The sequence below is a fragment of the Sciurus vulgaris genome (assembly GCF_902686455.1).
Source record: "Sciurus vulgaris genome assembly, chromosome: 8".
Taxonomy (NCBI): Eukaryota; Metazoa; Chordata; class Mammalia; order Rodentia; family Sciuridae; genus Sciurus; species Sciurus vulgaris.
This window is the reverse complement of record NC_136468.1, coordinates 16,523,605-16,540,680: the sequence shown is the minus strand read 5'-3', so window position 1 is coordinate 16,540,680 and position 17,076 is coordinate 16,523,605. Positions and strand designations below refer to the sequence as shown.

The following is a 17,076-nucleotide window of genomic DNA, read 5'->3' as shown; positions in this document are numbered from 1 at the left end:
CTAAATGCTCAGTAGTTATGTCACCTGCATTGCAAAGGTTCCCTTTGGGGGGACGAGAGCAAAGGTTGCCAGTGTTCCCAGGCCTTTGAAGGGGTGGTGGCACTGTCCTGGTATTGGGCAGAGACTCCATGGATCACAGACCAGGCAAGCTCTTCTCCTTCCCTTCCTCACCTGCACCTTTTCCTCTTCCTCTTCCTCTTTGTCCATTCCACTTCTCCCTAGTTCTGCCATTTTTCTCTCCCTTCTTTAGTAAAACTGTCCCCACCAAAACTAATTCACAGAGCCAGGCTCTGTCAATTAGGCTGGAGACGAGCACATGCTCATAGCCCGTGAGACCCCATGTGGCTTAATGCGGCTGGAGCAGCCCACAATGCAGGGGACCCTGCAGCTAGGCTGGCCACCAACCGGGGCTGCAGGTGAGACAGAGGATCAAAGTCTGTGACTGCGTTCAGGGGACATTTATTCACTTCGTTTTTCTTCCCTCAGGATCCGAATGACATTTACAGGAATATATAAAAGCAAAAGCAAGAATAGTGAATCAGCATAAAATTGCAAAGGTTACCCTATGCAACTGCCCGGCTGCCTGAACTGAAGGAGAAAGTGCTTCCTTTCAACCATGTCACCCGTGCACACACCGAGTTATGACTTTTGAAGACAAGGACCCTACCATAAACTTCCACGGTTCACTTCAATCCTCTATTTGCTTTTGTTGCAAGTACTAAAAGGTCATTTTTAGGGTGCTTGCCAGGTGCCAGGCACTGGGCTAAGTGTTATACATAAATTGATGCATGTAAGGTCTCTCGTAAGCACTGCTCACCAGCACCTTAGGAAAAGCCCCCGCCCAGAGAGGCGACCGGACCCAGGGCCTTACCAGTTGTGATCAAGTAGGCATCGGGAACTGTAATGTCACACACATAGGGTGACTTGGTGGTGGCCGGTGCTGGAGTACCCACTGTCGCTTCGAGAGTGGAGGTGGTCACATGGTGGAGAGACGGCCCTGGAGGGGTTGCACTGTCCTCCAGGGGGCTCTGACTCGCAGTGCCGCTGCTCAGGGCAGAGTCCACGGTATCGCCAGCGGAGGCAGTGCTGTTGGGTGTGCCTGGCTCGGGGGACGTGTTCCACGGTGAACCTGTGGGTGTGGACGGTGGCTCCGTGGGCAGGGGTGAGGAGCTCCCCCCGGGGATAGCTGAGGATGCTGATGGCAGATACGCATCGCTGACAGACACTGGACCAGTGGAAACGACTTGGGAGGAAGAGGGAAAGACAGACCTGTGATCGTCTGTGGCACCGACTGGGTCCTCAGAGGGTGTCAGAGTCAAGGACCAAGAAGCCTCAGTAAAACTGGGTGTCCAAGGGGAAGCTGCAGACAGGGACGTGGGGTGAGTCCCAGCAGTAGAGACGTCGAGGGTGGGCTCGGAGCCTGGGGGCACCAGTGTGGTGACCACGGAGTCATGGGGGATGGGCAAAAACTCAAAAGAGGTGGTAGTTCCCACGGGAGCGGAGGTAAAATGGGTGTCGGAGTCTGTGGGCCAGGCGGTCGATGATCCAGCAAGCTGGAGAGGATCGGAGGGCAAGCTTGGGAGCGCTGGCACTTCAGAATGACCAGGGAGAAAAGCAACCGTCCTTAAAGGGACGTCTGAACTCGGCCGGAGCTGAGACAACGCCAGGTCTACGGAACTCAGGGCACAAAGATGAGGTGGGTGCAAACTGGCAGAGTCAGACGAGGCCAAGGTTGCTGCCCAGGCCGAAAGGGACAGAGACGCAAAAGGGGACAGGACACTTGGCATCAGAGATGGAGCAGCAGGAACCTGTGAAGAGGTGGGGGCTAGGCTGCTCAGGTCCAGCGGAGGAGTAAAGGAGAAGCCGGCCGCCAGATTCAGGATGCTCGCAGATGGCTGCTGGGACACCCCGGCGGGCTCCTGGAGGGGGAAAGGGGAAGGCTCCACAGAAGGAACCCGACTCTCAGCGGGGGAGAGACTCGTGTCTACGACTGGAGACGGTGTGCTTCTATTCACCGTGACAAAGAGAGACGAGTCAAGGAGGTCACTAGCGATTGCTGAGAAAGATACAGCTGTCACACTGGAGGGCATTACTCGAGCGTCAGCCACCGAGGAGAAGCCAAAGGCAGGCGGGAAGGACACAGGTGTGGAGAGACGGTCCAGGGCAGGGAGCACCTGGGCGGCGGTGGCGCTGCTCAGGCCCTCCGCAGCCGACAGGCCAGGGCTTGCTTCTGAGACCCTCAGGGACCTAGAAGGAAGAGAGACAACGGGCCTAGAGGGGAACCGCGTGTTATATTCTTGAGGATCTTCCTCAAACTCAGAGAGGTCGGTGGCCTCGCTGTTCCACAGAGAGGGGCTGCTCACTTCCAGCGTGGCCACCGTCAGGGTCTCGGGCCCATCCCCTGACCCCACGTCTCTCTCCACAGGGCTTGTGGCCAGAACGTGCCGAGGAGATGCCACAGCACAGGATGCGCACCACGTATAGGGCCTGAGGGAGGCCACGGGGCTCAGGACCGGGGTATCGGCCCCGTGACCGGGGACCACAGGACTGCCAGGCAACTCTGAGGTCTCGCCCGCGTCTCCAGGAAGGAAGGAGTCACGTGAAGCCTCAGCTGAAGGAGTAGAAAAAGATACAAAGGCAAGAGGGGATGGAAATGAAGCCGAGTGTGTGCTACTGAGAGCAAAGGCCGTCTGTGACATGGTGACAGCAGGGTATGTCCCTGGAGAGATGGTTTCTTCCAGATGCCAACTCCAAGCAGTGGTGACATCAGGGTGTCCGTCTATGCTTGTGGCCAGGATCTCCTCTGGAGTCTGTGAGGCCTCCCCCGGGGGGAGAGATGGCTGTGGGGGAATGTCACCACCTAAGGGCCGAGGCAGAGAAGACCAAAAGCCAGAGGGCAGGGCTCCCGCGTCCTCTGTCACTGGAGCCTCTGTCTCTGGCAAAGTCCTACTTGGTAACTGGCTATAAGTTTCGGTAGGATAAAGCACCAGATTCCCATTAGGAGTTGGAATTATGCCCTCGGAGGTGGGGAAAGCTAGCCAAAAGGTGCTGAAGTGACTGGGGGACTCTGCGTAAGTCGCTGGTGGCTGGGCTGAGCTCTGCCAGGCGGACATCACCTCTTTGTTCTGTAGAGAAATCCCAGGTAGTGACGGAGTGGGCTTGAGCTCAGGCGTTTCTTCAGGCAGCTCTGGGGGGCTGACCATGATGGACTGCATTGGGGACACCATCCGTGCAGAAGTCCAGGGAGCATCTGGCAAAAAGTTATCCATGTCATCGTCACCGAAGGCCACCTCATTACTCGTCACCGACCCATAATTTGCCACAAAGATGCTGTGCTCTGCTGTACTTTGGGTCTGTTTTCCGTGATTAAAAAAGGCTGTATCAAAACTAGTGGCAGATGGAGAGGACATGGGGAGCAGAGACCTGCTCGGCTGGGACCCCGCAGCAGTCTCTGTTAAGGCCACGTGTGCAGCGCTGGGTGTGGTGCTGGTCTCCAGCAGGAGCTCCGCGGGGAATGAGGAGAGGTTGTGCTGTTCCGGAGAGAGCTCATCTATCAAGAAACCAAAGCTGGGTTAGCCGCAATGCAAGGCCAATCGGGCTGCTGACGTTCCCTCTCAGGCATAAACAGTTATTCATTCAGCAAACATCCACTCACGGTAAACAGCCACGACTCCCAGCTCCTCAGAAGCCAGATACTGCCAGAAATGCCATTGGAACTCTATCTTCAAATATTCAGAAACCTGAGCACCACCTTTACGTAGGCTTGCCTGTGTGCACGCACACATTCACACACTTTCTCTAACAACAGATGCTCACACCCACAGAACCATGCAACACAGGAAACAGGCCTCAGGAGACCGTCTGGCCCTCTCCCTCATTTATCACACCAGGATCGCAGGAGGAAGGCTAGAGAAGGTTGGTAAGTCCACAAGATCACGCCCAGAGGGGAGCCGGCATCTGAACACAAGGCTGCCCTGACCCCTAAGCCCATGTTTTCTCTTCTCATCAAGAGCTGACTCCTGAGAGAAGGAAGGGGACCCCCGGCAGCATCGCACAAGCCCAGTAAGGGTTCCCTGCTTTCCCGGCTGTGCTCCCAAACAGCCGCCGGGACCCCGTGTGGGCCGCGGACACCTGCAGGCTCACCTTTCACCACTCCTTGCCCCACTCCCAGGGCCCCACGGCTATGCTCTGGCCAAATCAGCGTCCTGCAGTTCCCCAAACCCAGATCCGCTCTGGCCTTGGTGACCTGCCCTGTGTTGTCCCCATTCCTGAATGCCCTTCCCGGCTCTCCACCAGGATTGCTCCTGCAGGTCCTTCAGATGCCACACGGATCTAAACTCCTGCCCCCAAGCACTAATTATGGGTTAGTGTCCCCCCTTGGTCTTCTACCTGTCACACCCCTATCATCGAACTACCTGCCCACTCATTAAACTGAGCTTCTGGAAGCAGGGCCGGGTCCTGTTTTCCTGGTAGCCAGCCCAACGAACGGCATCTGGCAGGAACCCAGTAAGCACCTGCGTGAATGACTGAAGGAAAGCTTGGAAGACGCCAGGTCACGTCATCCCACCATCCGCTCAGACTCTCCAATTCTTCATCCTGTGACAGCCATCTTCGCTTTCAAAGTTCAGGGGTTTTCACCTGTGATTTAGATACGTCGCCTAGAGAAGTTGGGCAAGCGATGGCCCAGCCACTGAGAGAGGCCGAGAGTACTGTCCACTGTGGCACAGGCTGGGGACAGGGCAGTGGTCACAAGCAGAACTGACGCCTTCCCCTTGTCCCAACAGTGTGTGAAATACCCTAAGAATAATCCTCAACTCAATCTTCTTTATGACTCTTGTCCTCATTTTTAAAAAAAGGAAATTTGGACACACACACACACACACACACACACACACACACACACGGAGAACACCTGGGAAGGTGAAGGAAGATCAGAGCTCTCCTCCTAGAAGCCAAGGAATGTCAGACTGCCAGCAAACACCAGCAGCTAGGAGAACCGTGGGGACAGGGTTCTCCCCCGTCTCAGAGGGAACCAACCCTGCTGACACCCTGACCTTGGGCTGCTGGCCTCCAGAACTGACACAATTAAGTCCTGTTGTTGAAGTCAAAAAAAAAAGAAGAAGAAGAAAAGAAAAATGTCTCTCAACTTCAGCTTTGTGCAGCAATTGAACAAGTCTCCCCAAGTTTAGAACCTATATTATTTGTATGGTCCTAATAACTATGCTAAGAAACCTAATTTGAAGTAGACCCAGTCTAGTCGGGTACAATGGTGCACGCCTGTAATCCTAGTGGCTTGGGAGGCTAAGGCAGGAGGATCTCAAGTTCAAAGCCAGCCTCAGCAACAGCGAGGCACCAAGCAACTCAGTGAGACCTTGTCTCTAAATAAAATACAAAACAGGGCTGGGGATGTGGCTCAGTGGTCGAGTGCCCTGAGTTCAGTCCCTGGTACTTCCCCCACCAAAAGAGTAGACCCAGTCTCCAATGTCTGTCAGAAGCTAAGACGAATGATCCCCAGGCCAGGCAGGGTGGCACACACTTACAGTCCTAACCACGTCAGAGGCTGAGGCAAAAGAATCAGTAAGCCCAGGAACCTGAGACCAGCCTCAGTAACAGAGTGAAACTCTGTCTCAAGAAAACAATTGTCCTCAGAAGAACACGCTCTCAAATCAGACATCAAATATTCCCACAGCAAGAGCAGCAACAAATATGAGCGCAAAATTCAAAACGAAAAACACACAGGGAAATAAGGTACCATGAGAAGTCAAGAGAATTCCATGGAAAAGTCAAAAGAAACTAACACAAAATAATATTAGGTCTTAAAGACTTCAGATATTGGAATTCTAGGATACATTTTTTTAAAAATATGTTTAGTCCATCTAAAATAGTAAGTGGGGACTAAAAACATGAGTTCTGAACAAGAGACTATGAACACTGACCAGAAATATCTGAAAAGGAAACAAAGAACACTGAAATATGAGAGTACTGTAATTAAAATTTAAAAACTTAATACACACATCAAACGATAATTTAGACATAGCTGAAGTAAGATTTAGCGAACTGAGGGGCACATCTGAAGAAACCACTCAGAAACAGAGAGGCAAAACATAAGAAAGACACAGAAGGCAGAAGACATGCCCTTGATCAAGCTGTAGAAAAACATAATAAAGGGAGTTGCATAGAAACAATATTCAAAGAGATAATGCTAATAATTTTCCAAAATCAAGGAGATACAAATCCTTCAATTTAGGAAAACCAGGAAATCCCAAACAAGGTGAATTTTTTTTAAACCCATACTTACAAATAAGATGCCACAGAGCACCAAGGACAAACCGTGAGGCCAGGCTGGGGCTCAGCGGCAGCGCGCTGGCCTCGCACATGTGAGGCACTGGGTTTGATCCTCAGCACCACATACACATAAGATAAATAAATACAATAAAATAATTATTGTTTTAAAAAATGACGAATTATGAAAGCAGTCAGAGAGAAAAGGATGACAACTGATTACACAAGCCGAGAACTGGTCACAGAACTGGAGGCTAGCGCACGGGGAACAAACTCTTCACGGTGCTGAGCAAACACCTGTCACCTCGGATCTGAGCAACCAAAGACTCCTCATCACGAAGATGCATAAGGTGTGGCACGTGGCTGTGACTCCAGCTACCCAGCGTGCCGAGGCAGGAGGATCACCATTTTGAGGCCGACCTGGGCAACTCAGAGAGACCCTGTCTCTAATTAAACCTGAGCTGGGGATGTGGCCCAGAGGAGAAGTGCTTGCCTAGTGTGTGCAGGCCTGGGTTGGATCCCCCACACTGAAAGAAGAGAGGAGGGGAGGGGAAGAGGGAGAAGAGGAGGCAGGAGAAGCAGCTCCCCCACCACCTCTAAATGAGGACATCCTTCAAGAACAAGGATACATTAGCTCAGACAAAAGGTCTGGGAAGAAGAAATAGAGACCAAATAAATGACAAATGTATGGTAAACTCTACACAAACATTAATGGTATAAATGACTAATAACACTGCTTTGCAATTTGTGAGTAAACAAAAGATGTATAGTATAGCTGCCTAAAAGTCGAAAGGGGGACAGCAGAGGTATCTGTGACTCACCAGTAGAGATGGGAATCAAGAGTTAAAACAGGGCAGGGGCTGAGGTTGTAGTTCTGTGGTAGAGCGCTTGCCTCACATGTGTGAGGCACCGGGTTCAATACTCAGACCACATAAAATAAATAAAGGTATTGTATCCATCTAAACTAATTAATATGTATGTTAATATATATGTGTGTATATATATTAAACTAATACATATATTTTTTAAAGTTAAGACAAAACTCTGTGAATAGATTTTGTGTAAATATACTAAAATTTGTAAATAACATTTAGTCCTATAGATAACATATTTCTAGCTGGTTCCCTGAGCATATAAAAATCACAAACTTATATCAGATGGAAACTGCTTATTTTATTTTATTTTTTATTTTTTTTTTATTATTTTTTTTTTTTTTGGTGGTACTGGGGATCGAACTCAGGGCCTTGTGCTTACGAGGCAAGCACTCTACCAGCTGAGCTATCTCCCCAGCCTGAAACTGCTTATTTTAAAGTATCATTCTCCTTTCTCTGTGACCTAACTTAAAAGATGAACACAGACTGGGGAAGTAGCTCAGTGGTAGAGCACTTGCCTAGCGGGCCCAAGGCCCTGAGTTCAATCCCTAGCACTGCAAAATTATTAAGAAAGAAAAGAAAATGAAATGTATGCTAAAAGGACATGATTTCTTAGAGATTTTAAGCTGTTTCATAGCGATGTTATTAAATGTTTGTTGCCTTCAATACAACCTGACCCTAGGATTCCTTGTGTAAGTGCTTTTATGACTTACCTGTCACATTCCAAGCATGGGTGAAAGAAAACATGACACTTAATACAACCACGGTAAAACAGCAGCTGTACTTTTCAGCAGTAAAGGTTGAAAAGTCCTACATTCAAGAGGTAATACAAATCACAACTTGGTCCAACTGTATAGCATATAAATTTGAACACTTTCCTAAGGATGAGTCATTTTATGTGTCTGTTTTAAAACACTGCTATGATATAACTTGTTTTGAAATGTAAGAGCTGAACAGGGAGTAAGATCCCTTTTAAAGAAATCAGAAACACATTTCAAGTGAACCAGAAGGCTGAGAGAGATAAAGAGAAGTGATGTTTAGTGGCTAATTTATGAACCAGATCTGATGCTACCCAAAAGGCCAAGAAGCTACCCAAATCTCATGCAAATTAGAATTAAATCCACCCTGCTTTCGGAGGACAAAGGAACAAGAAAGGCAAGTAATCAAAAGGACAAAAGAAAAAAAATCTCCTAACTAGGAAAGCAGAGGAACAAAAACACAAAACTTCCCATTGAGAACCGTCAGGCCTGCCAACCTGGGCACCTTTCCCCCTTTCTGCGAGGCCCTGGGGGAGAGACAGCAGCCTTAATGCCACGGGAATTACTTCTGCAGGTCATTCAGGAGGAGGTTAGAAAACCCAGGTGAGTCTCTTCTTCAGCATAAAAGGCATCAGGGACTCTCATTTCCAGCCCTAGAGATCAACTTCTGAGCTCTGAAGCATTAGATCACAAAAGAGTCAAAGGCTCTCTGACAACAGAGAGAAAGGAAAGGGGTCGGGGTGAAGACCAAGTGCTTCTCAGACGGTGACATGCCCGCAAACGACACGGGGACCTTGGGAAAACGCCACCACTGTCCAGCAGCTCTGCAGTGGGGCCTGGGCTTCTGCTTCGCTCCAGCTGACCCGGGTCTGACACCCCGGGCTAAGCAGCCACATTGAGCACCTTCTCTCCTGGAGCCTGCGCAGCATATATTTATTGGGTTCCCCCGGCCCTTGGACATGACCGTGCTGTACGTCACAGTCCAGGAACTGCCCACGTGCTGGCTCACAGTGACTAAAAGTCAGTGATGAAGCTCCCCAACTATCTAAGACTCACACAAATAAGTGTCTTTTAAGTATCTATTTTTCTATCTGGAACTCTTCCCTAAATGTAGTAATCAATCATGGACTTTTCAAGCTAAATGGATCCCTTAAGACCCAAGCCAATTTCCTTCTCGTGCACATGAGACTTGAGAGTTTAAGCTGACTTGTTCAAAATAGCACACAGGGACAGAGTTCAGCCTGCAGACAGGTCCGTGTGCTCTCAGAGGTGGAATGCTCTTTACACCATGCCATACTTCGTTAATTAGTCCATTTTATTGAAATAGTTGATGAGGTTGAAAAACACGCTAGATTATGTTATACAACAAAGGAGTTGAAAGCACATGCTCAATTCAGTTCATGAAACCCACACAAAGGCAGGCATTTGGGACTCTGAGACCCCACTGTCCCCCTGGGAACAGCTCAAGGGTGCTGGAAATGCAGGAAATTCTCTGAGAACTGGGGAACCCCAGGAGCAGCAGTGTCAAATGTCTCTAAAGAGCTCTAATCCAAACGGGACTATTTTTGCTTCTTTGCTAAATTGTAGTTTTCAAAACACGATGAGTCATTTCAACTGTGGATATTAAACCTACCAAACAAGACACCACCACCATCCCCCTGGGAATTTCAAAGAGTTTAAAAATAAAAGTAGTCACATAATTAAACTGCTGCCAACTTGGCAAATCTTTAGCAACTTTTCTTCTCCTAGTTCCCAGAATGTCCCATGGAGGTTTTTTGTGCCATTATTAAAATGTCCCTTCTCCCATGGTTGCCTTTCATCTTTCTCACTGGTTTAGAAAATAGCATCCTCCGTTTCTTTCTCCAACCCCAACACGTGCCGGTGTCTTCTTCCAGGTCACCCTCTCCTCCAGCCTGTTCTGGTGTGTTACTATCAAATCTGAAGTGTGTGGATGTGTGTACATGTATATACACACACACACCCCGCCACACACATCAGTTATATGGATAATACAAACACTCAAGTACCCCCAACCCAGTTTAAGGAAGAGCTCTCCCCTCACCTCTGATGCCCTGGTGCACCCCTTCCTGTTGCCTTCCCTTCCCCGAGATAACTATTATTTAGAGTTCTGTATTTTTCATATCCTTGATTTTCTTTATAGTCTTACCACACGTATGCATGTTTTCAAACTTTATTCAAAACAGAATTGCATTGCCTATATTCTCTTATCACTAATTTTTTTCTCTCTACATTCTTTTTAGATTCATCCCTTATTTTACATGTAGCTATAATTCTTTATTTCCATGTCAACATAAATCCCACCACATGAATAGATCGAGTTCATTTATCCATCTACTGTGGACAGACAGTTGGACTAGGGCCAATTTTTGTTTAGTGCAAACATTTCAGACATGTATTTTCTTAACCATATTCTGGTACACATACGTACGTGCAAAGCACATATGAAAGTACACATGTGTATGGACATGTGTGTATGTGTATCTAGGAATGGAATAATGGCTCAGAAGATATGTTCATCTGCAAGTTTACTAAAAAACACCAAGAAGTTTTTCAAAGTAGTTGAGCCAATTTACACTCCCACTAGTAACGCAGGAGGGCATGACTGGCGAATCCTCCCCGATACCTGACACTAAGCAGTCCAGCTGGTGTGAAACCTTATGGTTTTCCACATCTGCTGGCCACTCATGTGGCCTCTGCTGTGTCTTGTCAGTTCTACAGACCATTTTTCCATTGAGTTGTCTGTCATTTTCATTCTGATTTAGAGATTCTTGGCATATTTTGGATCCTATTATCCTGTGTTAGTTACAACTTCTCCTAGTTTGTGGCTTGTTGCTTGGTTCTCTTTACGGTGTCTTTTGATCTCAATTTTAATATAGTCCAATTTATCAATTTTTACCATTATTGTCTGAGATTCATGTTGTGTCTTAAGATGGAAGTTTTAAGAAATCATCCTCTACACTAAAAAGTGTGATACTCTTCTATACTACCTCTTAGAAGTTTTAAGGATTCTGCTTTTTAAAATTTAGGACCAGATGTGCCTATGAGTGCATGGATACATGTGTGTGTGTGCATGTGTGTGTGTGCACGCACACGTGTGTGTGTGTTGTGTGTATGACATATGGACAAGAGTGAATGTAGAGAAGAGTGTCTTAGACCATTGTTTCTCAAATCATGGTCTTCAAGATTTTTGTCACTGGCTTACAGTACTGAGATAAAGTGCTTGGGCCTGACTGTCAATCAAGGCACCAGCAGCACGCAGTGTTGCCTGTCTGGGCTGAGGGAGGGATCTCCATGAGGCCCAGTGGCAGAGGGGCAGGATTGGTGACATAGCCCACAGAAGGTCAACACATCTGGAAGCAGGGGGAAAGAAAGCTTTAAAAAAGTACCAAGAAAGCTAGGCATGGTGGCACATGCCTACAATTCCAGCAACTCGGGAGGCTGAGGCAGAAGGATCATGAGTTCAAAGCCAGTCTCAACAACTTAGTGAAACCCTGTATCAAAATAAGAAAATTAAAAGGGCTGGAGATGTGGCTCAGCAGTTAAATGTCCCTGGGTTCAATCCCTAGTACCCCTCCCCCAAAAAAAAACATCAAGAAGGGATTAGGGGAGACAGGGATCAGAATACCCAAAGCACAGATGCCCCAATGTTGAGGGTACTGAACAAACACCACGAAGGAACAGGAAACCATTGAGGAAGACATTAAAAGCACGAGAACAACGTGATTAGAACAGCGTTTTGTTTTGTTTTGTTTTGAAGCCCTTCTCTGTGCTGCTATGTGAAGAATAGGTTAACAGGGGGCAGGAGGCAACAGAGCCCCATTATGTGGCCACAGTAACTGAACCTGGGGCGACAGGCCTAGGGTGGTGTGTTAGAACCCGGCCCCTCGAGCTGGTCTGCAGACCATCAGCTTAAAATCAGGTAAAAATCTGTAGTTTAGTGCACAGTCTGCCGCCAGTGCTGAGGCCTCAGTTTTGATGACTCTTGCGAGGGTCACATCAGAGGCTGACGTTAGGGGACGCTGGATAAGGAGCAAGTGGGGACTCTGTGTTAACCTTCCAACTTTGTTATGGCGTCTGAAATTCTTTCAAAAGAAAAACTAAAATACTGATCTTATTCAGAAGACTGGGCTTGGGGTTCAGGAATCTGAGAGTGTGTATGTGTGTGCGCGTGCGTGCGCATGTACAAACAATGCTATTTTGGAACCTGTTTCATCTAACACCAATTTAAATGCCAGTGCAAGAACCTCTCGTTGAAAAAGTGCTGAGCTGCAGCAATGCTGGTGGAACAATCCAGAGGAGAGGAAGACGTGGAAGACGGACAGGGTGAGGGATGAGCCAGGTGCAGAAGGAATAAGGAAGTGGAATCGAAAGTGAATGTAGAGACCAGAAAACCGTACAACTTAATGGTGAGAACTTAAGGGAATTTTGACCACAGGGGCTTCTCTTTTCCCTTAAAAAAAAAAAAAAAAATTTAAAAATTTAAAAAATACATATATATATGTATGTATATATGTATGTTCAGTCATCCAGTGAGAACAGGGCCCAACTGCGGGGGAGGCAAAGTGCACCAGGAGGGGAGGGCTGGGGTGTAAGAGAAACCTCAGGGAGCAGGAGGAGGGAGCTACCCACAAAAATGAAGCAAGAGGGTCAGGTTCACTACGAGAGCTGCACCCCAAAGAGAAGGCAGGTTTCCCCATCATCCTGCATGAGCAAGACCCACTGCCCCCAAATGTTTCAGGGTGCAGCTGGACGTGCGGTCTGAAAGAACCATCACCGAGAAACTCGCGCCGCAGAAAAGCTTCGGCCTCAGGGAGAATGACAGTAACTGCTTTTCCCCAATATTTTAAGTTCACTCTTATTTAAACACTTCTTTTTGAAATCTTCCTTTGATATCTTTCGTTACTTGACTTTTACTCAGGCACAGACGACATGAAAACATCTGTTGTCCTACTTCACATCTCTGGTTCCTGACTCACTCAGGAGGCACTGGGATGTGGCAGAGGCTGCTGGACACAGGAGCTTCGGGTACCTGCTCTCGCCCTGCTTCACTGTGAGCTCGTTAACTGCTGGCCTTGAACAGCTCACTTCACTTCCCTGTGTCTCAGTTCTCTCATCTGCTAACAAGAGTCAGTGTTCCAGAAAATTATTACCTGAAAAATGAGTGTTGAAGTTTGCTTTCCAAGTAGAACTGAAATATGACCCCACATTTATGCTACAGGGTTCTCTCAGTCAGGATCCTCTGGTGTTTGCGACAGAGACAACTCTGGCTACATTAGCAGGAGGTTCACAGAATGCACCAGAAGGCTCAGGTTCAAACAGCAGCCATGAGCAGAGGGAGGCTGGTGGCTAGAGAGCCAGCTGGGGTTTCCTGCAGGGAGAGTCCTGGACAAGGCCTGAGTCAGCTCTACCCAGCACAGCCACCGCTGGACTCTCCATCACTCTGTTTCGTGGCTGCACCCTCAGGATCCAAAGTCCAGGTGGGGTGTCCAATTGTCCCTCTTGCCCCCTCAATCCCGTGGTCTTCTGACTGTCACATGATGAGATTCCCCAGCAAAAAGGGGGGGGGTCATCCCAAAAATAACAATGGCCACTACATCAATAGCTGAGGGAGCTTCAGTTTTAGCTAAAAAGTTCCAGCTAATAAAAAGCAGGACTCTTTGGCACTGGTATCGTACAGTCCCTTCCAAACAGGGAGATAATGGGGCCAAAGTCTCCAGAACGTCCCACAGAAAGCAAAACCAGACACTGCTCTATCTCCAACTTGCACAGGTCCCCTGGAGAAATCCCCAGTCTGTGGTCACACCTTCCACTTCCTCTGGAGATGGGGGCCCAGACACAATCAGTGACTTCACTGGAACATGACGAGAGGAGAGAACTCAAGAGGAATTCAAAAAACAATGGCCCCAACCAAACAACACTAAAATAATGGTACTGCAAAACTTTTTATAAATCACACTATTATAGTTAAAACATCAAAATAGGCTTCATAGTTGGGATTTAGAGATGCTCTTTGCATGATGTGCTCATTTGAGGAGACAGGATATTAAAATGCTGGTGTAATTCAAGGTACAGAGTATTAACTAGAAGATCAGTCCTCTCTTAACAACCTGGAAAGCAAGACTATCAGCATGTTAAGTAACCAAAATAAACTAAATACTCAATTCACTAAGAACAAAGGAAAAAAAAATTCTGTCAGCCATCTGTTTCTAAAATAATTTAATTCAAAACACAGTCACACAACAACAGGGAAAAGGACACCATCATCCTCAAGATAATCTGCTGTCTCCAATTATCCTGGAGATGGATGGCACAGGACATGCCATGACTAAGCATGAGGAGGCACTTTCCCTGGGGGACCCAGGGACAGCAGCTTTCATTTCCACACCAGCGCACTAGCTGGTAACAAGCGACCAGGAGACGCTGCTGCCTCCCTGAGTGGTCTAATTCCAGCGAACAGTAAACAGCTTATGCTACAGGCTTAAGACCTTAATTCAGCTCCAAATTAAGCTTTTCTCTGATATCAAGTGAGCAGGAGGCTTAAAAGAGAGAGGGGTCACAAGGGTTGGAAGTGCCAGCAGGGGCCGCAGCCCCCAGCCTGGTGGGTGTGGGATGTGTTTGCGTAACACACAGCAGCAGCCCCATTGCTTGGGGAGGATGCTAGAAAAGCTGGCTCAGGAACTGGCGACAAGCAGCTCGCAGCTCTCTGGTGGAGTTTCTGAGCAAAGCAGCCCTTTTAGCATCTTTACTGTGCAGAGTGGGGAGCAGGCCAGCCAGCAGGTTCCACCCTACACACCACAGAGACCAGGAGCAGGCGGGGAGACAGCAAGAAGGGAACGTAGAAAAGCTCCAAGTCAGAGACCCCGCGAAGGTTAACTCAGCCACAAATCCAGCAGCTGACAGCACAGGGGGACAAGGGAGAACCATCAAGGTGACTTGAGGCTGGGTACCGGGGCTACTCAGGAGGCTGAGGAGGATCACTTGAGCCCAACCAGGGCAGCACAGCAAGATCATATCTCAAAAAGATGAAAAAAAATGTGACTTGGAGTCCCAGTGTCACCACTCATGAGACCACAACAACCCCCACACTCTGCCACAGGCCCATCAACGACACACCCTCACAGCCAGGTCACGCCGTTTTTTTTTTTTTAATTCTTTTTTTTTTTTTAATAATTCATTTATTTTGATTCATTGTAAATAAGTGGGGTACAACTTGTTGAGATCTGTTAGGTCTCCCCTCGTTCCTCCTCACTACCACTGATGAATCTGGGCCCTGCTGATCTGCCGAGAAGCCCAGCCTTGCACAGCTAACGGGAGAAGGGCTTCCCAGGGTGCTGAGCACAGGAGGCGCCTAACCACCCTGCTTCTTCACCTGCTGAGTGTAGTTCAAGAACCAGGAGAGCCCAGAAAACCCCCCAGCAGTCCTTCAAATCTCTTCGACAGTTTCTGGAGTGGACCCTAAGTCCAAGTGCAAAGGGTGATGGCATTTGCGGCATGAAACTTCCCCACCTCATGCTCACTCACTGTGACACCCCCATGTGCCCCAACTCCAGAGGCTTCAGGCCAAGGGACGCTGGCTGAAAATGCTGTAACTGCCCCAGCCCCCATCAGAAGTGTGTGTTCCTGGCCATGGAACCATGAGGCATAACCCACTCTAAACGCTGATCCACCTCAAGTTTCTAACATGCAGATATGGTCAATCCATGTCTGTATGTCTGCATTTTATCCAAAGGAAGAAAAGAAATAACCTTACCAAGTCATCTCATTCTTAAAATCCTTCACTGGTTCTTAACAGCCTCCAGAAATCCAAAGCCCTCAGATGATGGACAAGAGCCCCCATCTTCCACTTACTCCCTGTCCTGCTGGGTCCCCTTCCCCATTCACCATGTTCTCCTACCACTATGGTTTCACAGAGGCTGTTCCCTCGGCCAGTCCTTCCTGTCAGACCCAGACTCCCCTGTCCCATCTTCCCCAGATGCCCTCCTGTGCATTTCTATCACACTTAAGTTGTATTACTGGTTTACTCCCCGATTCCTTAGAAGGCCCTGCACTCCTTAAGGGAGAGGCTGTATCTTCACTGGTCTGTCTCCCATGCCCAGCCCAAAGCCTAATGTGCCCCTTCATTCATAAGTCCAACAGTTCCCTCCTGACCATGGTAGCTACAGGCAGCATGTAAAGAGTTCGCCAGGACAGATGATAAGATTGAGAGAACTGCCAAGGAAATGAGCAAGGAGAATGATGGACAGGGAAGGTCAGCAGAGGAGGAGGAGCCAGGTGGACAGCAGGAGGCTACTCCGGTCAGAAGGGTGGCCTGTGCAAAGGCCTGGGATGGGAAAGCATCTCACAGATGTGGAAACGGCCAGCAAGGGAAGTCTGGCACAGCAGGGCTTGTGTGGAGGGCAGGGAGCCAGCTGGGGTGGATGGAACTGGGACTCTAGGGCTCAGGAAAGCAGTCTGGGCCCATGATACAGATTGGTGATGATCTGCAGAAAGATGATCACTGAGGTCAACTGATACCATATCAAGGTAGAAAGAGAAAACTGGGGACTTCCAAACTCCACAGTGAAATGTTCATTTGAGGGTGACCTACCATAGACAGGAGGGGAGGAGCCAGCTATGCAATCATATTGCTATCCTCTGAATGTCTGTGCTACTCCCCCCACAAAGTTCCTATACTGAAACCTGAACTTCAGGGTGACTGAATTAAGAGGTGGGTCTCTGGAAGCTGATTAGGTCATGAAGGTGGAGCCTGTAAGTATTACTGCCTTTATAAGGGAGGCCTGAGGAAGCTTATTCCCCTCCAGCCACGTGAAGATCCACAGAAGGCACCTCTATGAGCACAGGCCCGCCACAGATGCAAACCTCCTGGCACCTTGATCTTGGCTTCCCAGCCTCCAGAATGGTGAACAATAAGTTTCTATTGTTCATAAACTACCAACTCAGAGGTATTTTGTTATAGCAACCCAAATGGACTAAGACACACACCAAATCAAGCACTATTTACATATACTTCTATGATTCCATTCAAACACGCAAATTATTCTCTTCCTTACTTAATTTATTTCCATTCACTAGCAATCTTTCCCAAACCCCCTCTTCTGCCTGCTTATTGGTATGAAGAGCCCCCTGATTAGCAATTATCCATA

At 48.2% G+C, this 17,076-nt stretch overlaps 1 protein-coding gene across 5 annotated transcripts in view; it reads right to left on the bottom strand.

The window, feature by feature from the left end:
• Positions 1-17,076, bottom strand: part of KIAA1549 — a 143,280-nt gene that overhangs the window by 87,265 nt on the left and 38,939 nt on the right. For 4 of the 5 annotated variants that reach the window (XM_079150075.1, XM_079150073.1, XM_079150074.1 and 1 more), the window contains exon 2: positions 872-3,550. In XM_079150075.1, the coding sequence (XP_079006201.1) occupies positions 872-3,550 (2,679 nt within the window). Of the gene's footprint in view, positions 1-871; positions 3,551-4,514; positions 7,214-17,076 lie in introns of those variants that run through there. The other variant, XM_079150077.1, reaches the window with a different exon arrangement.